The sequence below is a fragment of the Trachemys scripta genome, chromosome 5 (assembly GCF_013100865.1).
Source record: "Trachemys scripta elegans isolate TJP31775 chromosome 5, CAS_Tse_1.0, whole genome shotgun sequence".
Classification (NCBI taxonomy): Eukaryota; Metazoa; Chordata; order Testudines; family Emydidae; genus Trachemys; species Trachemys scripta.
The window spans coordinates 115,756,408-115,780,137 of NC_048302.1; the positions used below are offsets into that span (position 1 = coordinate 115,756,408).

The 23,730-nt window shown below is 42.8% G+C and overlaps 1 protein-coding gene across 3 annotated transcripts in view; it reads left to right on the forward strand.

The window, feature by feature from the left end:
- MAN2B2 (mannosidase alpha class 2B member 2) overlaps positions 1-23,159 on the forward strand; it is a 56,172-nt gene extending 33,013 nt beyond the window's left edge. For 2 of the 3 annotated variants that reach the window (XM_034770931.1, XM_034770933.1), the window contains 12 exons: positions 2,805-2,995; positions 3,925-4,111; positions 6,119-6,252; positions 7,610-7,866; positions 11,849-12,040; positions 14,394-14,646; positions 14,752-14,862; positions 14,972-15,164; positions 15,753-15,896; positions 16,399-16,565; positions 18,387-18,504; positions 22,793-23,159. In XM_034770931.1, the coding sequence (XP_034626822.1) occupies positions 2,805-2,995; positions 3,925-4,111; positions 6,119-6,252; positions 7,610-7,866; positions 11,849-12,040; positions 14,394-14,646; positions 14,752-14,862; positions 14,972-15,164; positions 15,753-15,896; positions 16,399-16,565; positions 18,387-18,504; positions 22,793-22,890 (2,045 nt within the window). In that variant the 3' untranslated portion in view covers positions 22,891-23,159. The remainder of the gene's footprint in view (positions 1-2,804; positions 2,996-3,924; positions 4,112-6,118; positions 6,253-7,609; positions 7,867-11,848; positions 12,041-14,393; positions 14,647-14,751; positions 14,863-14,971; positions 15,165-15,752; positions 15,897-16,398; positions 16,566-18,386; positions 18,505-22,792) is intronic. The other variant, XM_034770932.1, reaches the window with a different exon arrangement.
- Positions 23,160-23,730: the final 571 nt, after the last annotated feature.

Consider the following 23,730-nt stretch of genomic DNA (forward strand, 5'->3'; position numbering starts at 1 on the left):
CATTCACTCATGGCAGTAACCATTTTTTGCTTCTGTTTCTGATGTAAGTGTAGCCTGGCTGTTTCATCATTTTCCTTTGCACTCTGGATAGACTCATGAGTATTCTGGACTATATTTAATCTGCTTGCCCAATATTCTGTGGCACTTATGCTGTTAACGTATTTTTTTAATTAATGATGAAAAGGGATCATTGCTTCCCATGACTCATTATACAGAATGATCTCCTGACTCACTCACCTCCATCTAGGGATTGCATCATTTCAGGTAACGCACTGATAAATGTACTGAGTGTACTTGCCATGAGCAAACCAGCACAACCCCGTCTTTTGCGTGTTTTACCTGCCTGTATGTTCAGTGTACTTTACGTTCTGCAGTGGCTGTCGTTACTTATTTGAGTATGGTAGCACCCCCAATATGCTAGGAGATCTAAACACAATCTGTGCCTGTCACCAGCTCCTGGTGTAGTCTTTTGAGCCGTCTCTGCTGCTCCTGACTGGTCCTCCTTAGTTTCCCCTTGGTCAGGGCAGTTCTTAGACTCTCACATCTAATTAAGTCTAGCAGTCTGTAGACTGTGTTCATGGAGGCAGCCAGGTGCAGGGGTGTCGCCCTGTTGCTGTCCCAGGCCTTTCTGCCTCCCCTTCCTTCTCTGCACTCTCTCCTTTATAGCAGGCCATTGCCTCTATTGGCTGCAGATGTGGGTGCCTGCCTCCATGACTGGCAGCTCTGGCAGCTGCATGGGGGTGTTGTTAAACTGCTTGCCTGTAGACAGGAGAGGCTTTTCTCCCACTTCTGTTTATGCTCAATACGGGGTTTGTAGACCCCATTACAGTGACCCAAAAGGTTTACCCTGCCTCATTATGAGCCTCACCTCAGTCGGCGAAAAATCATGGAGCAGGTCCTCAAGGAATCAATTATGAAGCACTTTGAGGAGAGGAAAGTGATCAGGAACAGTCAGCATGGATTCACCAAGGGCAAGTCATGCCTGACTAACCTAATTGCCTTCTATGATGAGATAACTGGCTCTGTGGGTGAGGGGAAAGCAATGGACATCAAATTATTCCTTGACTTTAGCAAAGCTTTTGATACCGTCTCCCACAGTATTCTTGCCAGCAAGTTAAAGAAGTATGGGCTGGATGAATGGACTATAAGATGGATAGAAAGCTGGCTAGATCATCGGGCTCAATGGGTAGTGATCAATGGCTCCATGTCTAGTTGGAAGCCGGTATCAAGCGGAGTGCCCCAAGGGTCAGTCCTGGGGCCGGTTTTATTCAGTATCTTCATTAATGATCTGGAGGATGGCGTGGATTGCACCCTCAGCAAGTTTGCAGATGACGCTAAACTGGGAGGAATGGTAGATACGCTGGAGGGTAGGGATATGATACAGAGGGACATAGACAAATTAGAGGATTGGGCCAAAAGAAATCTGATGAGGTTCAACAAGTGAAGGAAGGAAGGAAGAATCTCATGCACTGCTACAGATTAGGGACCTAATGGCTAGGAAGCAGTTCTGCAGAAAAGGACCTAGGGGTTACAGTGGACGAGAAGCTGCATATGAGTCAACAATGTGCCCTTGTTGCCAAGAAGGCTAACAGCATTTTGGGCTGTATAAGTAGAAGCATTCCCAGCAGATCGAGGGACATGAACATTCCCCTCTATTCGGCATTGGTGAGGCCTCATCTGGAGTACTGTGTCCAGTTTTGGGCCCCACGCTACAAGAAGGATGTGGAAAAATTGGAGAGAGTCCAGCGGAAGGCAACAAAAATGATTAGGGGACTGGAGCACATGACTTATGAGGAGAGTCTGAGGGAACTGGGATTATTTAGTCTGCAGAAGAGAAGATTTGATAGCTGCTTTCAACTACTTGAAAGGGGGTTCCAAAGAGGATGGATCTAGACTGTTCTCAGTGGTACCAGATGATAGAACAAGGAGTAATGGTCTCAAGTTACAGTGTGGGAGGTTTAGGTTGGATATTAGGAAAAACTTTTTCAGTAGGAGGGTGGTGAAGCATTGGAATGGGTTACCTAGGGAGGTGGTGGAATCTCCTTCCTTACAGGTTTTTAAGGCCCGGCTTGACAAAGCCCTGGCTGGGATGATTTAGTTGGTGTTGGTCCTGCTTTGAGGGGGTTGGACTAGATGATCTCCTCAGGTCCCTTCCAACCCTGATATTCTATGATTATTGCAGTATATATTTAAATGACTGTGCACTTTTTCTGTTGTTAGTCTCACAAACAAATAATTGAAATTCTCCTCTTTGACCACTTGAGGGCATCTGTTGATAGATTTTGCAATCTCACTGTCGTCCTGAATGGTTGTTTCCATATCCCCCATTCTACTCCAGCCAAGGAAATGAAATTAAAGCTCATTCTGTTTTACCTCCTCCTTTCAGTCATGACAAATGATAACTAGCAATCATAAAGCCCTTATTTTATTGATTAAAAATATAATGTGCTCCAAAGACACTGCTGAATTTGTCTTGTACAATTTCATGGGAACTTAATCTCAGTAAGAAGAGGCTTATTTTCACAGATAATTGCCTCAGATCAGCAATCAGATTACTGGGTTTGTAGTACAAACTACTGTAGCTTCCTGGTCATGTCTATTTAATGCTCCGTGGTGAATGGATGGGGAGAGGGTGCTGTGACTTGTTCCACGTGATGCTTAGCATTATTTTCCCCTCACCAGCTTTTGCTTCTTGTAGATAAGAAGTTGCATAGTCGAGGAGTGTAACTAGTCAAAAATGGAATAAGCACGGGCTGAAATGTTCAGTACTTTACTGTGTGTCGTGTCTCTCAAATTCTTCATAGAACCATTTCAAGCGTGGACTGGGTTTTATACTTCCCGCAGTGTTTTAAAAGGAATTGCACGGAGAGCAAGTTCACTTCTCTACGCTGGAGAGTCATTTTTCACACAGTATGTTCAGAAATACCCAGCAGGTTCTGTTTGTAAATTCTGGGCCTTACAGCAGCTCCGCAGTCTTAGATGGGCAGTCTCTGAGGTAAACTTACACATTTTTGATTAGGAAAATTATATACACTGTTACCAAAAGTCACTTTTGAAGATGAATTCACAAATTATAATTTGTCATGAAAGTATTGGGCCATAATTTGCATCTGCAGTTAGTTGGTGAGCACAACTAATAGGATTCAGTCAGACAAGGACCTGATTGTGCCCATAAATCAAGTTGTTTGGTTATGTACTGTCACTTATGCATCCAAGGGTGTGTGTGTGTGTGTGTGTGTGTGTGTGTGTGTGTGAGCAAGTGGTAGGCATCACCAGCGTAGAAAGGCAAATAAAGCTCCAAGCCTCAGCCCTATTAAGGCCCTTTTCTCAGGACTTGTTTTATTATCCACAAAATAGTCATAAAACAAAGCAAACATAGTGGGAAAATACTGGATAATAGCCTCAGAGGCTTTTCCACCTTCAACCAATGTAAGAGTAGAGACACTCCCTTCCTCTTTTTGACCCAACTTCCCCTTTTACACTCTGACCACAGCAGCCATATGGCCTGTTGAGACCTGTTAACCTTTTATATGCTGCAGCACCTAGTCACAGTTGATTGCACCCTGTGGAGGTAATATTGTGCTGTAAAAGTAAAGGCTAAATTGAGACCCAGAAAAAAATATCTGTCCTTATGTATTTCACTTCTTGTGACCCAATCGCTGATTATGTAGGCAGGCATTTAGAATAATCTCACACTGAAAGGAAAAGGGAGATGGAAATCTTCGTGTGTCTTGTCTTTGACTATCTTGCTTCATTTATTACTCTTTAGGAATAGTCAAAATACAAATTTGGGACTACAATTGTAGGAAAGCGCTACATTAAATTATCTCACGTGTGGGGATGACTTATTCATAGTAATTCAAGTGAAGACCTAAACTTGGGATTCAAGTTGATTGTAACTTTTAAATCCCTTTTAAATGTTAGGTTCAGCACCATGATGGTATAACAGGGACAGAATCCCCCAAGGTGAAGGACATGTATATGAATCATTTGATGGATGGAATAGTTAATGTGAAGAAACTGATGGCATCCATAATTTTAGACACAGACAATGCCAAGAAGAATGGAAAACTCTATTCTTATGTTTACAATAAAGACACAGGAAAACGAGGTAAGTCTTAAATTCGTTTTGTTTTTCGAGATTGGTGTATGAAAGGTAACATATTCTCCTCCTAACATTAAATGGCCGAAGTGTTATCGTTGTAAGTAGAGCTGGGCAAAGTTTTTCAGACAAATAGTTTATTAAACAAAAAATGCAGTTTTGGTCAACCCAAATCCTTGATTAAAGGGTTAGAAAACATGTCTTACAGCGATAGACTCAAGGAGCTCAATCTTTTTAGCTTAACAAAAAGAAGGTTAAGAGGTGTCTTGATCATAGTATATAAGGACCTACATGGGGAACAAATATTTAATATGGACTCTTCAATATAGCAGAAAAAGGTATAACACAATCCAGTGGCTAGAAGTTGAAACTTGACAAATTCAGACAGGAAATAAGGCATAAATTTGTAACAGGGAGGGTTAGTTAACTATTGGAACATTTTACCAAGAGTCATGGTGGATTTTCCATCACTGACACTTTTTAAATTCAAGATTGGATGTTTTTCTAAATGATATACTCTAGGAATTATTTTGGGGAAGGTCTGTGTTACATAGGAGGTCAGACTCAATGATCATAATGGTCCCTTTTGGCCTTGGAATCTATGAATCTATTAAAATGTTTGCAACTGTTGGACACAGATAATTTTGACCATTCACAAAATGGCCAGAGGAGGAGCTGGTGGTGGCACTGCCACCAGTGCTGCTGTCCCATTCTCTCTCCTCCCTCCCTTTCACCCCCCCAAATAACCTTTAGCCCAATAGTTAGGACACTCACCTGGGATGTGGAAGACCCAGGTTTGAATCCCTGTCTAGAACAGATCCAAAACTGATTTTTTCCCCTCCAATTAATTGAAAATTCTAAAAAGCCCTAAAACCTGAACTTAATTTTTGTGTGTGTGCGTCTCTTTTTTTGTAACTGAATGCCCAGCTCTAATTGTAAGCCATAGTTTGGAAGAGGCCATGTACCAAGCATACCCACCAACCCTCAAGCAAGGCAGCTGAGCCACCAAGTCTCAGGCATCCAAAACCAAAGATCATGCAGTAGGGACCCAGAGCTTTGTGTGAATAAAGACTTCAGGACTGGACCCCAAATTCTGCCTTCAGACATGTGTCCAAAGGAGAACGTGGCATGACAAAGACCGTTGCTTAACTAGTCTTCCTAACTGGAGGAAGGAGTCTAGGATATACAGTAGTCAACTTTATGGAAGATTTTCCTTATGATTTACTACCAGGGTATGCAAGAATTTATTAATGTGTTCTAGGAATCTGTTTATTCCAGGAAGATTATGGAGTTCCTTTAAAAAAAAAAAAAGCTGGTTTGTTTTGGAGACTTTTATTATTGTAGAATGAAAACAGTGCTTTGGGCAGCAGCTTGTGCATTGTTTATGGGATACTGAAATTAGGTTTCCCTATAGAATCTCCTGCATAACACTACTGGTATTTAGGTTGTATGATTGGAAATAGAGGAGAACTTTTTATTGTCATCACTTAATGGCTAGCCTGTTGTAATTTAATATTGTCAAATGTGTTTTCTCTGAATTCTGGGCTTTTGGGTGGTTCAAACAGAAGAATAATACAGGTCTGTTGCATCTTAGGCGCATTTAACATGTGCGATTTCAGCTTTATGTGGTCAGCAAAAACAAATAAAAAACAACAAAAAAAGAGAAAAATAACAATTTAAATACTGTTTCTGTAGTGCAGGCGATTCCGCCCGCCATTACACTCAATGTAATTTTGACTACACGTGATTTTCGCTTTAGGCGCTGACTGCGGAACATAACCCCAGCGTAAGATGAGACCGACCTGTATACCAAAGGGGCATTAGCTTTATGCAGTATTATAAATATAGATCTGAATGTGCAACCATGATACACTCTTTGAGGCCTATTTTTTAGATTGAAACCTTAAAAGATGGTGATCATATTCTACCTGGGTAGTATGTTCCTTAAAAGAAAAATGACTGTGCATTACTGTTTCTTATGTTAAAGCTGTATTTTTACTTTGTGTGCATTAAAAGGTACAAGGAGTGTTGAACAATACATTATTGTCTATAATCCCCTGGCGTGGAACATCACTACCTTTGTCGTCGTTGCTATGAGCTACTCAGCAGTCAGTGTGTATGATGAATTGGGACATCCTGTACCGGCACAGGTACTGCGTGGTTATGTTAATGTATTTATTGCATTTCTCTTTGTAACTGACTCTTTCATTACAGTACAGTCATTTCCAATACCCTTTTTTTCTCTCCCGCCCTCTTAGCAAGACATGATAGCTTCTTCTGTAAATTAGAAACAACATGATTATATTGGTTTTGCCCCAGTTGCTCATGTAATCAAGCACCCTGCCTATAAATCTGTTGTTCAGTCCAATTTACTTTCCCAAAACAGAAAGTATCACCAAAATGTATAATATTAAGGACAAGGGGGAGGATCCTGTATATTTTACAAGGATTTGAAATTATTTGGCACGTTAAGGAAACAAAAGAGGCCCCAAGGAAGGAGTGTGTGGAGTGTGGGGCAGGCTTGCTCTCCCATAGTGGCAGTTCCTGTCCTGCAGGGCTGGGCCCAGCTCCCTCCTCCAGGCATGTCGACTTGCTGAACAAGATTGCAACATCACTCAGGTTTGACCCGGTTCCCCTGTGTTATGATGTAGGGGCGTCCGGGTCAAATTTCAGTGGTGGTGTTGCAACTTGGCACGCGGGTTCACAGCACCAATCAGGTTTGTTCTTGCCTCCTCTCTGCCATGACAGAGGAGCAGTTGGACTAAACCTGCTTAGCACTGCAACCCTGGGTGCCAGGTCACAATGCTCAGAGCGGACAAGCAGGCCCAGACCCGCAGGACAGGAACCACTACTGAAGAATGAGTGTGCGGCAGGCTTGCTCTTCACCCACCCCATCCTCACCAGGCTGGAAGAATTGTATGTTTATCTAGGCCAGAGCCCAATGATAGGTTAATCCAGCCCTGGGTATGGCGACCGATCCAAAACCTTTCCATAACCATTGGTAGGTTGGGATCCACTTTTTAGGAAACAGTGATTTTAAATACAATTTTGAAGTGTGTAGGCAGCCTCCGAGGAACCCAGACGTTCCAATCATTTTTCTGTCATTCATCTTTTTTGTTAGTTTCAAGCGAGGCTTGTGTTTGTTTTTGTTTTTTCAATTACACTGGTATTTTAAGATGGATTTGAAGGCATTGTTGCACTCATTTAAATCGACAGCTTTGATTTCATGTTGGCAAGGAATTGGTTAAAATATTATCTAATCTCATAGTTAGACACTAATATTTATTCCCAAACAAAACCGTGAATCTTAAATTGAGGTTGCTAAATAACCCCCCCCCCTTATCAAAACTGAAAAAAAGAACATCATAATTCTAAATTTTAAAGGTGGACATGTTTGGAAATTCTCATATGAAGATACCAGGTGAGACTTTACAAATATGCGCATGTTAGACACATACAAATTAGCTCTGTCTGAAGTACAACATCATTCTCTCTCTTAACTTGCAGATCCAAAGCTCAGCAGAGTCCCCCTCTACCTACGATCTGTATATTCTTGTCACAATAAGTGGTCTCAGTTACCGAAGATACTGTGTTAAGTTATCAGCTGACAAGGAATCTGCATTCATTGCGAGATCAGTTAAATATGGACGAAAAGTCATAAAGCATGCTGATGGTCAGAGTAGACGGCTGATTCCTGTGCTTAACGACTGCTACACAGTGATGTTTGACCAAAATACTAATCTAATGCACAGCATTACTGACAGGTGAGGCTACCAGCATTTTTAATTTTAGTCAAACAGCATTTTAGGATAAGCAAAACCCTTTTTAAAAAAGGAAATCCAGGTACTTGATCACATATTATCCTCTGAGGATTAACGACTAACGAGTGCTTTACAATCAAAGGACTTGAAAACTTCTCCCTTCTGCTCATGTTGTGAAGTGAGCTAATGAATGGTCTTATTCCTAGATCATGCTTTTTTCCCCTGTGATATTGAATCTGTGTAGTCAGTGTAATATTCATTGATTCATAATTCCAAGGCCAGAAGGGATCACTTCGTTCATCTAGTCTGACTCCTGTATAGCACAGGCCATAGAACTTCCCCAAAACATTATGGTTAACTAACTTAGATTTTATAATGTACTAACTTTAGGAGATCGAGTATATTTAAAATAGATACTATAACAGGGTGCCCAAGTGCCCCCTTGTGGCTTTGCAGCCACCCTGTTCATTAGCCGCCTCTGATGGGCCCTTAAACACTCCACACAGTCTCTGATATGGTTCACAGCACCCCTTCCCAGGGCTGGTTTAACCTCAAATAAAGTTCATGCAGTCCTCAGAGTCCTTAATCACAAAATAATTCCCAATGAGCCCCCAACATGAAGTCCATAATCACAATTCAACAGTTCATACTTAGCTCCAGTTCTTCTGCCACGCCGAGATCTCTTCCTCTGCCAGTCTGCACCACCCAAAACCATCAGTGCCAACCCTTTCTGCCTGGAGCTCAGCCCTCTGGCCCTGGCTTCCTTCTTCTTTAGTGTCGTCCCTGTTCTGGGACAGAAGGCAGTCTATATACTGCCCTCCTCCAGAATGGTGGTCCTGATTGCTAGGAGAGAGGTGAAAGCTGGCCCACCACACACTACAGGGCTTCTGATCCTGGGCCCTTAAAGGAACAGTGTCCTGGGGGTTTCCCCCCTCATCCAACTCCCAGTACCCCGGTTCTGCTTCCTCGCTTCTGCTACCAGGCCATTTTCTGGGTCTTTGTTTATTCCAATATCCTGGAAATGGGGTCTTCTGGCCCCCTTTCCTCTTACACTAGTTGTCAAGGTTCCTTCCCCACTCTGAACTTTAGGGTACAGATGTGGGAACCTGCATGAAAACTTCTAAGCTTAACTACCAGCTTAGATCTGGTTTTGCTGCCACCACTCCCAAGTGCTAACTCCCTTCCCTGGGTAGCCTTGAGAGACTCCTCCACCAATTCCCTGGTGAACACCGATCCAAAACCCCTTGGATCTTAAAACAAGGAGAAATTAATCATTTCCCCCACCCTTCCCTTTCCCCCCACCAATTCCTGGTGAGTCCAGATCCAATCCCCTTGGATCTTAAAACAAGGAGAAATCAATCAGGTTCTTAAAAAGAAGGCCTTTAATTAAAGAAAGAAAGGTAAAAATCATCTCTGTAAAATCAGGATGGAAAATAAATTTACAGGGTAATCAAATTCAAAGAGCCCAGAGGAACTCTAGCCTTAGGTTCAAAATTACAGCAAACAGAGGTAAACACTCTAGCAAAAGGAACATTTACAAGTTGAGAAAACAAAGATAAACCTAACACGCCTTGCCTGGCTGTTACTTACAAGTTTGAAATATGAGAGATTTGTTCAGAAGATTTGGAGAGCATGGATTGATGGCTGGTCCCTCTTAGTCCCAAGAGCGAACAACCTCCAAATCACAGAGCACAAACAAAAGCCTTCCCCCCACCAAGATTTGAAAGTATCTTGTCCCCTTATTGGTCCTTTGGGTCAGGTGTCAGCCAGGTTACCTGAGCTTCTTAACCCTTTACAGGTAAAAGGATTTTGGTGTCTCTGGCTAGGACGGATTTTATAGTATTGTACACAGGAGGGCTGTTACCCTTCACTTTATAGTTATGACACCAGTACATCCCATTACAGATACAATATGAATCTACAGTGAATTTATATGATCTCACATGATGTAACAATAGCCAAGTGCTCTCCTCCCCATCAGTAATTCCTACTGTGTTCTCTAAAACTGCTAGCTCTAGGATGGGAACATAGAGAACTTCTTAAAGAAAACCTGATGCTCCTTTTATTTATTTATATTTAAATAAAAGGAAATAAAACCAAAAAACTGACCAAGAGTGCAAACTAACTGAATACATCTGTCGCTTACAGGTCTGGATCCTCCCATGGTGTAAATTGCCATAGCTCCTTTGACGTCAGTGGAGTTACGCTGATTTACACCAGCAGACGGATCCAGCTCATAGTTTTCAAGTCGGCACATGCCTCTTACTAATGAGCTTGGATCTCCTTCACAGAGGTGGTTTTGCTTAGAATCATCTCCCTCACAGAGGTGGTTTTGCTTAGAATCATCTCCCTCACAGGGGTATTTGGAGGATTAACTAGTTACTAGTTTATGTTTGTCATCCGAAGAAGTGGGCTGTAGTCCACGAAAGCTTATGCTCTAATAAATCTGTTAGTCTCTAAGGTGCCACAAGTACTCCTGTTCTTTTTGCGGATACAGACTAACACGGCTGCTACTCTGATACTTTGAAGATGGAAAGTGATAAGCATTATTATTATTAGAGATGGGCCTGAACCAAAACCCTGGATCTGAACATTGAGAAAGATCAGATTCCATGTCCACCTTTTAAAATTGGGCCCTCTCTCTAGAATGGAGATAAATTAAAAATCTGGATTCAAACACCAACCTCAGAAATTTGGAGGATAGAAACTGTGAACCCAAATCTGCATTTGTGTGGCTCAGGCCTGTTATTGTGGTGAGTGATACTGAAATGTTACAGTTCACTGGTGAAGTTTTGACAGGTTCCTTGGCATGGGAAAACCTTGAGGAATCCATAAATAAACACTATATCTGAAGGCTCTTCTTCTCCCCAGTCCTTCTCTATAACTTTTCTCCACCCCCTGCTGATGTATAGTAGTTTGTATCTGATGGGGCACAACATCCCTGTATAAACCCTCATACGAGGGAAGGGTAGTGGGGGTATCAGCAAGGTTATTCAGTACCATAAGGCTTGTTTTGAAATGGTGGGGAATTTAATGTTTTGAAATTCCCCACCATTTCAAAACAAGCCTTATGGTACTGAATAACAGGTCGTCCCCTGTGGTCCTGCCTCCCCCCCACCCCCAATGGTATTTAGCTGGATGTCCACACTGGACCGTTTTGCAGGTAGTTAGTGTTTGAGGGGGTTTAAAACTTCAATAAAGTGTCAGCCTCCGGTTGAACTAAAGTTACTGCGTGGACTCTTCATTCCTGCTGAGTCAATGACTGTGGCCGAACTGCTAATGGTTTTGTGGGAAATTAATGCTTTACACACAAATGGCCCATTAATAATGTTAACACTTACATAGAGCTTCATAATCACTGAATAATCCAATCCTCACAACTCCCCTGCAAAGGTTGTCGATAAGTATTGCCCCTGCTTTACAAAGGGAGCGGCAGGGGAGCGTGGGAGGGAAGTTGGAAGACTAAGGGCTAGTCTACACTACAAGCGCTAAAGCAGCGTAGCTGCACCACTGTAGCGCGTCTGGTGAAGAAGCTGTATGCTGACAGGAGAGAGCTCTCCCATTAGCATAATAAAACCACTTCCATACATTTTTATTCAGTTGAGAACCTTTGAACCCAGGTTCATAAGCAAATCTTGCTCTTATAAGACTTCAAATCATTGAGCTAATGGGAACAACTTAAGAAACATTTAGATTTGCTGAAAATACAAAATGACACAATTTCATGCAATTCCCAGTTAGGAGGCCAGTGACTATTTTATAACTATTTACAGTTGGTTCTGTGATGACAAATATTTAGCAAGAGGCACTTGCCTTCCCTGCTGGCCTCATCTCCTGCTGCCTATTTTATTAATTATTCATTTTAGCTAAAGAAACAGATATTTTCTAAGACTCTCATCCTCATTCCCCTTGCAATTAAGCGTTGCAGATAATACTTACACAATGTATATCTGTATAATACATTTTCCCCTTTATGGATTTACAGGAAGACTAACCAGACTGTCCAAGTAACTCAGGAGTTTCTTGAATATCATGTGAACGGAGATGTGAGGAAGGGGCCCATTTCAGATAACTACTTATTTACCTCAAATGGATCAGCTGTTGAAGAATCAGAAGCAGTGGGACTGGAAGTTGTTTCTGGAAACCTAGTGAGAGAGATCAGGCAATATTTTTACAGGTAAAGGTACTTGGGTGTGATTGAACCTCACTTGGATTTTTCATCCTTTTTAAACATGTGGGAGTAATCCTGTACAACAGTGGTCTCCAACCTTTTTATGCCCAAGATCACTTTTTGAATCTAAGGGCAAGCCAGCATCTACTCTGCCCCTTCCCCGAGGCCATGCCTCTTCCCCAAAGCCCTGCCCTACTCACTCCATCCCCCTTCTCTCTCTCTGTCGCTCACTCTCCCCCCACCCTCATGCACTTTCACCGGGCTGAGATAGGGGTTTGGGAGGGGGCTCTGGGCTGAATCTGGGGCAGGGGGTTGGAGTGCAAGAGGGAGTGAGGAGTGTAAACTCTAGGAGGGAATTTGGGTGCAGGAGGGGGCTCCTGGCTGGGACAGGGGATTGGGGTGTGGGAGGGGGTGTGGGATCTGGGAGGGAGTTGGGTGCAGGAGGGGACTACAGACTGGAGCAGAGTGTTGGGGTACAGGAGGGAGTACAGGGTTCTGGTGTCTGGAAGGGAGGTCAGGCCTGGGGCAGGGGTTTGGGGTTGCAGGAGTGGGTTTGGGGTGCTGACTCTGGGAGGGAGCTCAGAGCTGAGGGTTGGGGTGCAGGATTGGGTATGGGGTGCTGGCTCCAGGAGGGGGCTCATGCTGGGGGTTGGGGTGCAGGAGAGGGTTCGGGGTGCAGGAGGGGGTATGGGATGCTGGCTACAAGATGGGGCTGGGAGTTGGGGTGCGGCCTCCCGCCGGGCAGCACTTACCTCTGGCAGCTCCTGGTCGGTGGCAGGCGCAGCAAGGCTAAGGCAGCTCTCTGCCTACCCCAGCCCCACACCACTCCCAGAAGGGGCCAACGCACCCCTGCAGCCCCTGAGGGGGGAGGCATGTGGCTCCAGATGCTGCCCCTCTCTGCAAGCACCACCACCGCAGCTCCCATTGGCCACAGCTTCCCATTCCTGGCCAATGGGAGCTGCAGGGACAATGCTTGCAGGCAGGAGCAGCACGCAGAGGGAGACCCCTGCCCCCCACAGCTGCGCTGGCTGCTTCCAGGAGCAGCGTGGGGCGGGGATAAGCAGAGAGTCTGCCTCAGTGGCAGCCCCACTACACCATTGCAGATTGCGATTGACTGGGAGATCCTCTAGGATCGACCAGTCAATCGCAATCAACCAGTTGATGACCTCTGCTGTACAGTCATCTCTAAACAGTTACATGTGTGTTGTACAGCTCTTAGTGGATTCTGTTTAACATGTGACCGGCGAAGAAGACATTGGTTAAGTACCTAGTTTAATGGTGCAACTGTGAATTTTGTTGTGGGGGGGAGGAAAGTTAGAAATGTGGTGTGTTCAGTTGTGGGTTGGTTTGTTTGTTTTTAACATGGAGTATCTGTGCAATTCAAAAACAAGATTCAAGTCTGCTGAGATCATGAATCTTCTATTTTGGTTGAATTTCGACAGGTCTCTAATTAGAGTACAAACTGCTATCTGCACATTGGAAAAAGAGCTAATTAAAGACAAAAGAGGGAACTGAATCCCCAACAATGAGGCATTCAGATCGCTTTTCTTTGAACTCTGAAGAACTAGCTACTTTTTCTCTATTTAAGAGTATTTACAGTCAACTACCTTTTAATTTTTCTATTAGCTGATGGTTGTTTTACTGAAGTTTTCTGTTACTTTAAGTGAAATTGCAATGCACAAGGATGGTTATTATGTCAAGAAAGATTTGGAATTACTGTACACATAGAAGATATAAAATGGAATTTGTATATGAAAATTTATGTTCTTTAGATGGAAAAATTGAACTCAGGTTTATTTATATCTTCCCCGAACATAAACATATTGTTTAAATTGTTATTTGCAATACTTGTCTGTGTAGCAATTCAACTGGAAAGTAAATATGTTCTAGATAGACTTTTCATTTCAATAATATTCATTTTGTATGTAAGGAGTTTTAAGGGTTTTTTTTTTTTTTTTGCTCTTTAGTAATAGAAGTCTCTACTGTAGTCTATACTTATATGACTATGAGAGTGAAAACAAGATAATATCCTTCCACTTAAGAGTGTATTAAGGAGAAATGACAGAAAAATAGCTATAATTTTAAACAATCCAAAATAAGAACATGATGTAAAATGAATGCCTCCTCCTTCCCCCCCCACCCCCAACACACAGTGCGCATGGGACACCAAGGAATATTGTAGAACTTCCCTTTATACAAACTGGATCTCTGAAATTTGAAAAGCTAAAAATCATTTCACTAGTTACACAAAGCAGATAAAATCCAGACAAAATACTGCAGGTTTATTAATAATGAAAACTGTGACCTGATATTAGTTTAACTTGCTAAACTTCACATTATTTACCCTCTTGTTTTGTAGGAATATAACTGCTCAGGATTACATGTATGTGGCATATTCAAGAATCTACAGTGTACCAGGAGGTTATGATGATAAGCTGCTTTGCCACAGGATAGAACAAGAATACAGGGTTGGACCTTTGGAACTAAATCGTGAGGCAATCTTCAGAACAAGCACAAATTTAAACACTAAGCAGACACTTCACACTGACAACAATGGCTATCAGATGCAGAAGAGACCATACAAGGCCTATGTGAATAATAGAGTGGCTCGGGTAGGCATAAAGCTGTAATCCAAAATCAAGTGTGTATCCTGTTTGTGCTCTGTTATGTTGCACAAACTTAATGTTTTTGTCGTTTGATTTATTGTTGGTCTTCAGAACTATTATCCTATGGTCCAGACTGCCTACATTGAGGATGACAGCATGAGGCTGATTCTGCTTGCAGAAAGATCTCATGGTGTCTCAAGTCAAGGAAATGGCCAAGTGGAGGTAATGAATGAAAATGTTTTTACAATAAAACAGTAATTTCATGGCTCCCTGTGATCTGAATAAAGCATGATGGCTGATGACTGTTCTGGCATTTATCTTCATCATGCAGGTGATGCTTCATAGGAGACTATGGAATAACCTTGAGTGGGACCTGAATTACAATCTCACTTTGAATGACACCTCGGTGGTTCGGCCAATGTTCTGGCTCATTTTAGGAACTAAGCCAGCCGCTGATATTCTGTATCAGTCAAGTGCTCTGGCTTTAGAACACAGACCAGTTGTTATGTATGGAGAGCTAACAGGTAACTGTTCGACTTACCTTTTTTAAAACTAAGAATTGTTCCTTTCTTTTGCCTAAAGTCAGACTCCTAAGTCTATATTTAGGCACCTAAACAGCTGGCCTGCCTTTTCCAAGGTGAGCACCCATGATTTCTCATTGCCCTTTAAGAGGAGGTGCTGGATGATCAGCACCTTTGAAAATGGGGCTACTTTTCATGTGCATACCTCTCTAGATTTAGGAGCCTAACTCTAGGCATCCATTGGCTGAAAATCTCGGTGACAGTAGCTAACTGAGAGAACTTTTGAGTACAAGTTTAAAACATCTTTCAAATAAAAAAGCCGTGTAGTAGAATAGCAGCAGCAAGACTTGATGAAGCATGCTTTACTGGGGCACTAATATACTTTTCAGCCAGTTCAAGTCATGCTGCTTTCAGCTTAGTACCTCAGAACATCTGAAGAGAGAGTGCCTCACCCACTCCTGGTCTAGTTCAGACAGAGGGAGGGCACACTCATCCCCTCCAAAAGCAATGCAGTGCCACTGGCCAGGGTTCTCTTTCTTGACATAACCATGTTTTACATGATAGCTTTTTTTTTTTTATTTCACATTACAGACAAACCAAAGCGGCATCGAGAACTTCATTCTGTTCAGAGAGATCCTGTAACCCTCCCAGCCAACCTACATCTCCAGACTCTAAGCATTCCTGGGTGGACATACAGCTCCAACCACACTGAGCAGCTACAGAATATTTACAGAGGTAGGTTCTCTTTTAGCGGTAAGTCATTTGTAGATGGAGATTATTCAGTGTGTAACACTTACAAAGGCTATTTTTCTCTACCTCCTTTATTTTGTAATTATTGTTATTAATTATCTGTATTACAGTAGCACCTGAACTAGGTCAGAGGCCTCTGTGCTGCGCAGATGTATAATAAAGACAGACCCTGCCTCAAAGAGTATAAGGGTCATTTAAGCACCCAGCTCCCTTTGAAAATATCCCCCATAAGATCTTTGAGGTAGAGTCTGTCTCTTACTAGATGTCTGTGCAGCATCTACACACTGGGGCTTGAGCTGGATTAAGGCCTTCAAATTCTACTGATGTAAATAAGTCAATGCGAGTTGGACATTTCCCTGTGTTTTGTACCTTTGAAAATCTCTTCCTGAAATCTTAGTTTAAGACAAGACACATGAGATGAGTAACTTCCAACAGAAACCTTGAGTTTTTAGCATTAAATAATAAAACCCGTTTTGTTTTTTTTTAGGTATACGAAAGCAAGAGGATGCAGACTTCAGACGTGTACTTCTAAGAATCAGGCATATGTATGAAGTGGGAGAGGATCCTGTGCTATCACAACCTGTAACAGTGAATCTGAAAGTAAAATTAATCACTCCTGCTAAAGCACCGCTTAGGGGTTGTCTACACGGTGGGGTAATGCGCTCTACTGAAGTGTGATTTCTAAATGCACTAATGTGTTGTGCATTAATTGGCCCATGTAGAACTTTCTGGTGTGCACTAAAGTGTGCTTTAATGTAGAACTTTTTCAAATTGCACCATGTTAAAGTGCAATAGAGAACCTTTAATACACAGACCAGATACCATGCATCACATTAGCATGCTTTAGAAATCACCCTCTGTAGAACACATTACCCCACCATGTAAATAAACCCTCAGCCTATCTTTGACTGCTGAAGAGGAATCTTGTTACAAAAACATAACCTTCCTCTTCCTTTAATTGGAAACCACTCAAAAAATGGACCCAGTAATGCTGCTACTGAGACTACTGGCAAAACTCTGCCTCTTGCTGAGGTTCCCCTACCCTTCACCACAATAGCCATTACTAAGGCTATGTTTTAGTCGCAGGTATTTTTAGTAAAAGTCATGGACAGGTCATGGGCAATAAACAAAAAGTCACTGTTCCGTGACCTGTCCACTAAAATACCTGTGACTAAATCTTACCTGCTGGGAGAGGGGCGCTCCTGAAGACTGCTGCTGGGGTGGGGAGGCAGCGCGGGACGACGCCTTTTCTGGGGGGGACAACTCGGGGTCCTGCTGCAGCTGGGGGTGGCCTGGGGCCACCTGCCACTGCTGGGGGCGGGGGGGGAGAGAGGCGCGGCCCATGGCCCCACTGCCGCTGCTGGTCTGGGCGGTGAGGTGGCCCGCAACCCTGCCACTGTTGGTCCGGGCACAGCCGCCACTGGTCTGGGCAGCCCAGGGCCCCACCACCACTGGGCCCAGACTGCTGCTTCAGGGCAGCGCCAGGAACCAGCTGTCTGGGGCTACCAGAGCAGCGGCTGGTGTGGCTGGCCGTGGGCTTCCCCAGCTGCTGGGATGGTCCTGGGGTTAGCCGCACCAGCGCTGCAAAATTCACGGAGGTCACGGAAAGTCTTGGAAGCTGTGACCTCTGTGAATGATTCACAGCCTTAGCCTTTACCCGAGCTGAACAGCCATCGCATTGACAGTAGAAAAATGTGCACAAGCATCTGTAGGATTGGGCCTATTGTGTAGATATTAATGTAATATTTGCTGTGATAACTTGAATGTTATAGACACCTGTCTGTGATTTCTTTGTATCTAATGTTGTTGCAAGTAGCACCTGAGATTACTGAAATGTGAAAGGTTTAGAGAGGGTAAACATTTATTTTTTTCTCTGTTTTTTCCTCCAGTTGTTTTTTGTGCATTTGACAGCAATATGTGTCTGATCACTTTGACTGTATCTCTTGTAGAGACAGTTTCCCCTTTTGATTGTTTGGGCAGCAAGACTTTTTTAATTTTATTTTTAAATAGGAGATTGTGATTGTGACACCACAAATCCTGGCTGGGGAACACCAGGGCAGGTATAACACCTGACATGGGATTTCTGCTTGACTAGGATGTGGCAAAAAGAGCAGGAGTACTTGTGGCACCTTAGAGACTAATAAATTTACTTGAGCATAAGCTTTCGTGGGCTACAGCCTACTTCTTCGGATGTAGCAGTTGACCCAAAAGAGGAGGCTGCCCTCTTCAGTGTCAAGAACACGGTATTTAATAAGTGCTCTGGTGACTTAAAAAGGGGGATCCATTTGTGCTGAATCATCTGTGGTGGTTTTAAAGTATACACAGCTCTGATAGTAATTGCTGAGAGCGTTATACTTTTGAGATTAAAGATCAAAATTCTACCCTTGCCCAGCTGCTCACTGAGCAGATGAGAGCTGCAGTAGGCATTCCGTTAAGTAACATTAACTGGATATCTTGGGATTTCTTTTTATGTAGTCTCTGTTGAAAGGGTTGGGAACAGTGGAGTTGGTGGAAGAGCGGTCGCTCACAGGAACCTGGGACATAAACACTTTGGAGCGATGGAAATGGAAATCAGCACAACATATAAGCAAAGGTGGGTGGCAAACTAGATTTTATTTCCTTTTTTCAAGCCCCAACCTGTTGACAAGATATTGTGTTAACCGTGGTTCTTTCAACCCAAAGCTCTTGGTAACTTTTACTCTGTGCGAGGAGGTGTCAGGAAATAAATCAGGGGAGACAGAGCCGTCCGACCGATAGATGGCTGGCACAAACAGGACAACACGAGTGCTTTCACTTAAAGCTAAACTTTACTTAATCTCAAGCACTTACACACGTCTGCAACAAGATTAGTTAAACACTCCCAACCCTTGATAATTACCAAAGCTGAGTGTGGCTTTCGGGTGGTACAGTGGTAGCCCGTCTGCCGGTGGGGAACACAAGATGCATCCAGAGGGAGAGGCCAGTCCCAAAGAGTCCCACCTATCTCAAGCTTTTCCCCTTATTTATACATTAGTAATACAATGACATGTCCCTTGAAGAAAACTTGTCAAGCAAACAGTTCCAATGGGCAAGCAAGAGGCTCCTTCTGATTCTTGATTAACCAGGTGTGGGTTTTTCCAGAGTCTGCAGCCTTGAGACTCCAATAGACATTCCTGAGGGTACACCCTGCTCTTTTCAAATGCATGTTTCAGCAACTTCAACATAACTCTTATCAGGAAGGACGCGGGGTCAAGCTGCCCTTTCTGAGGCATCCTAGCCCATCCTCCCCCCGCCTTGGTCAAGCTGCATGGCCACTTTACAGCCTGCTGACCACTTTACTGGTTTGCCAAAGTCTCCCTGTACAGATGGTATTTTCATTGGATGTTGCAGCTCAGGAAACAGTCTCACTGAGCGGATTCAAATGACCTAAAAGAGTTGTTATAGGTGGGGTTGGTAGTACAGCATATTATTAAATTTGCCTAAAACTTCCCATTATAAGTTTTCCCCTGTTTTCATTGCTTAAAACTTTGCCAAACTTTAACTGTTTGTGTGAAACTTTATATATTGGGAGTCTGCCTCAGGCTAAATGTTCTTCATAAATTTCAGCCAAAATTATTCAGCTATTTCTGAGAATGAGGCTAGGGAAAAATATGTAGTTTTACGCGTGATAAAAAATGGTGGTGACCTCCTCTTTGAGAAATTCAGCCAGCCTCCTACTTTAGAGCAGGAACTTGAAATTTGGCAGATGAGTGGCTTTTGTTTGAAGGATATCTCTTTTGCCAGACCTGTGAAAATCTGCCCACATTTGGCCAAACATTGCAGATTGCACGTGCTTGGGAGACTTGCTAAAACTTGGCAGCTAAATTCCCCATACATTCCGTCTGTATGGAGCATGCTCCTATCTGCGGCGGAGTAGGATTTTCTCTTCAATTGCTACTCTGGGCTGCTGTGAACCAGGCTGTATCCAGGCATTGGTACTGAGAGCAGCGAGACTCTCTCCTGTGTTCTCAGTGACTCTCTACTGGGCCCAGGCACCATAGAGGAGGAAGCAACCTGATTCAAAAGCAGAGGGTGACAAGAGCTAGACCGTGGAGGAAGGGTAGGGGAGTAGACTGGGACAAGGATTCTGAGGGGAGGGTGGGATACTGGAACTGGAGGCTGGCCGGGGAGGATGTAAGGGAAAGGAAAGCTATGGGATGGGAGAGTGGCAAGACTGAGGTTGGCTGGGCAAGGAGACTGTGACAGGGAGCCAATGGGGTGAGAGGAGACAGATCTAATGAGGAGCCAGGGTGTGGGGAAAGAACTGGGATTGGCTGGGCAAAGAGACTGGGACATGAAGCCAAGGGAGCCAGATGCTGAGACTGGAGGAGGAGCCCGGGGAGGGAAGCTGGGAGCCAATGGGGACAAGGAATGTGGGTGGGGTAGGGAGTGACTGGAAGCCAGGAAAGACAGTACAGATAAGGAAATGAGAGGGTGAAATGGGACTAACTGGGCAAAGAGGTGGAAGAAGGAGCTGGGGAAATTGTAGTGGAACTGGAAATGGTTGGGCAAGGAGACTGGGACAGGGATGAGAAACCTGTGGAGACTGGAAGCCCACAAGAATAGAATTGGGATAAGAAGCTGGGTGGGGAGGAGACAGAACTGGGACAGGGATGGTGCAGAAGGGATCAAACTTTTGGGGAAAAGGGTAAAAGAGCACAGCCCCCTTGAGATCCTGGAATAGAACTCAAGATTCTTGAGTCTTACCATTCCTCTGATGTCAGCAGAGGACTGAGAAACCCCCTGGCAAAGTGTCCATCCGTGCTGATGACCCACATCGGTGTCAATATGATCCCACGTGACGGAAATTCTCTTTTTTTCACTTGGTTGTTTTAAGAACCTAGGATATCTTATCCCAAAAAATCCTATGTTAAAAGATCATTATTAAGGTTGCAAAGTCAAGCATTCAGAAGTTAGGAAAAGCTGAAATAAGGTTGCCCATTTAATCTTAATTCAGCCCCCTTATGAGGATACATTACAACACAGTCTTCAATTACACGGTTGTACTTTTTTTTTCCACAGGGCCCCATCCTCACTCATTGCACAGGATGGGCGTCCTCTGGAATGAGTTGTGGTTCTGTAGTAAAGGAGGTTGTTTTCTGTAGGACCCCTGCCTCCTTTGTTGCAGGAGTTGGAAGGTGTGTAGTGAATGAGGCAGGGGATTGCAGGAAGAGACAGGACAGTCTTATGATTAAGGCAGTTGAATGTTGCTCTAGAGAATTGGATTCTGTCCCTGACACAGAGTTCCTATGTGATGCTAGACAAGTCACTGAAATCAAACTTTTCAGCGGTAGTCACTAATGGTATGTTCCTCATTTTTCGGGTGCCTGATTTGAGACGGGGATCTGATTTCCAGAAGTAAAGCCTTTACATCTGCAGCTGAAGTCAGTGAGAGCTGTACTTTGAACATAGAAATATTATATAATGCTAAGTGCTCTGAAAAATCAGGTCCAGGTGTCTCAAATTAGACATGCAAAGTTGGGGTATTTGACCTTAATCTCAGGGTTTCTCAGTTTCCCATCTGTAAAATGGAGAGGATAATACCCCTCCCCTTTATCTCAAAGGGGTGTTGAGAAGATAAATTAATGTTTTTGAAGCACTTAGATACTGTAGTGATGTGCATCATAGGAAAGTCAATGAGCAGGGTTTGTATAGTGCAGTAAATAATGTCTGGAGCCACATACTGAACAATGGAAATAAAACAAAATATTGAATAGTTGCTCATTAAGTGAGCACTGTCCATTCTGTGCACCGACTCTCAGTAGGTGCAATCTTGGACAGAGGACTGGCATCTATCAGAGTAACGCTCAGACCCTAGTTTGTGCATTTGTTTACTTTTTACCATAATTCATACAAAAGGTGGTTAAAAACCCAGATCAGAAAACCCACAGACTTTGGGGAAGTTGAGTTCCGTATCCAAAATGTGTGGTTTGGGCTAATTTCAAGTTCGTTTGTGGTTGTGTATTTGTCATATTGCACAGAGGCTGAGGTGGTGGTATTTTACTTTGTTTCTGACTTCTATTGCATTTTTTTCCTTTTTTTAAGCATCTTTGTGGTTCTGGGTTTTGAGTTATGGTTTAAGGTACACAGAAGTTGCAGTAGTTAATATTGAATGTTAATATAAAAAAAAAAGTTTCTTGAATTGTAATCTTGGCCAAGCCACTGACTGCATGACCTTGAGAAATGCAGGCAAACGTAGGTAAGACACTAAGAGCTCGTCGACACTTAAAACGCTTCAATGTCAGAGCTGCGCCGCTGTAGCGCTTCAATGTAGACTCTCCCTAGAGTGACAGGAGGAATTCTCCCATTGGCATAGGTAATCCACCTCCCAGAAAGGTGGTAGCTAGGTCAACAGAAGAATCCTTCCATCATTCTAGTTCTGTCTGCACTAGGGATTAGGTTGGCTTAACTACACGCTCAGGGATGTGGATTTTTCACACTCCTGAATGACGTAGTGAATCAGATTTAATTTTCTAGTGTAGACCAGGCTTAAGTGAACTGCAGAGCCACCTCAGCAAAGCAGCAGTTTTGGAATATTAAGTGTTGGATTTTTCTCTCCATTTGCCTGGACACTCTGGAAATGTGCACCTTTTCTTCTGCCTGAGAGTATCATTAGGGTGGGACTAGTATCAGTAGCATGAGGCAGAGAGTGAAAGGTGGATAGTTTACAGTATATTTTAAAATTATGAATGTGTGTTCCTTAGAGTTATAGGTGCAGCTGTTTAAATTAGAAAAGAAAATCTGTTCAAACCTAAGTGGATCAAAAATGTTGAGACAACAAAATACTGTGTGCATTTGATTTGAAATAAAGCTTTTCAGAATAAATGACAAATCATAAACACCTGCATTTTTGCATTTTATAGGGCTCTCCAGTAATACAAAGAAGACCACAGAAAACTCTACTGTGACTATTCACCCAAAGGAAATTAGGACCTTTTTTGTGTACTTTCAAGGTCAATAAAAGTTTGCAGAGTATTCCTGGGCCAACTGTTGAATAACCTGCTGTCTTGCATCTGAAGAAGTGAGGTTCTTACCCACGAAAGCTTATGCTCCCAATACTTCTGTTAGTCTTAAAGGTGCCACAGGACCCTCTGTTGCTTTTAACCTGCTGTTGTTGTTTTTTAAAGAAATGAAGCAATGAAGTTTTGAGAACTTTTTTCCTAGTATTGTAAATGGAAGGAATAATTATTCTGTAATAAACTGTAAAACTTGATTAAATTATCAAAATTAGTTGCTGGTTCATTTGCTTCTTTTTAAAAGAAATGACCCCTTACTTTCTTAGGTCAGCTATTTAAAACATGCTTTTCTTGAAATTAAAAGTGTTTAACTTGAAAATAGGAAAAAAAGAGAAAAATATCTGACTGGCTATGACTCAAGTCTATACTGCAGTACAAATGTATCAGACAGGACATGAAACTGGGAAGCTGTGATTGTATTTCTTTGCATTGTTAAATCCATTTTAGTTCTATCTATTTTTAAATTTTAAAAAATGGTGGGCTTTGCCTGGATTATTTAGGCTCTTGTTCTCATAAAGAATGTAAAGCTACAGTTGCCTGCCAAGTTCAGACAACATGTACACTGATTGTGAGAAAGGTTCATTAATAACTATATTGGGAAGGAGTTACATGTGAAGGATTACATTTAGGGTTATAGAAGTGTTTGTTACAAATAGTAAGAACTGCATTTATTTAAGGTAATCTATTTTTTTTAAAAACACACACACTGGTGTTCTTTATTAGCTAAAGAAATGCTCATCATCATAGAGAATTGGATTTTTTAAAACAAAATGAAATATGTTTCT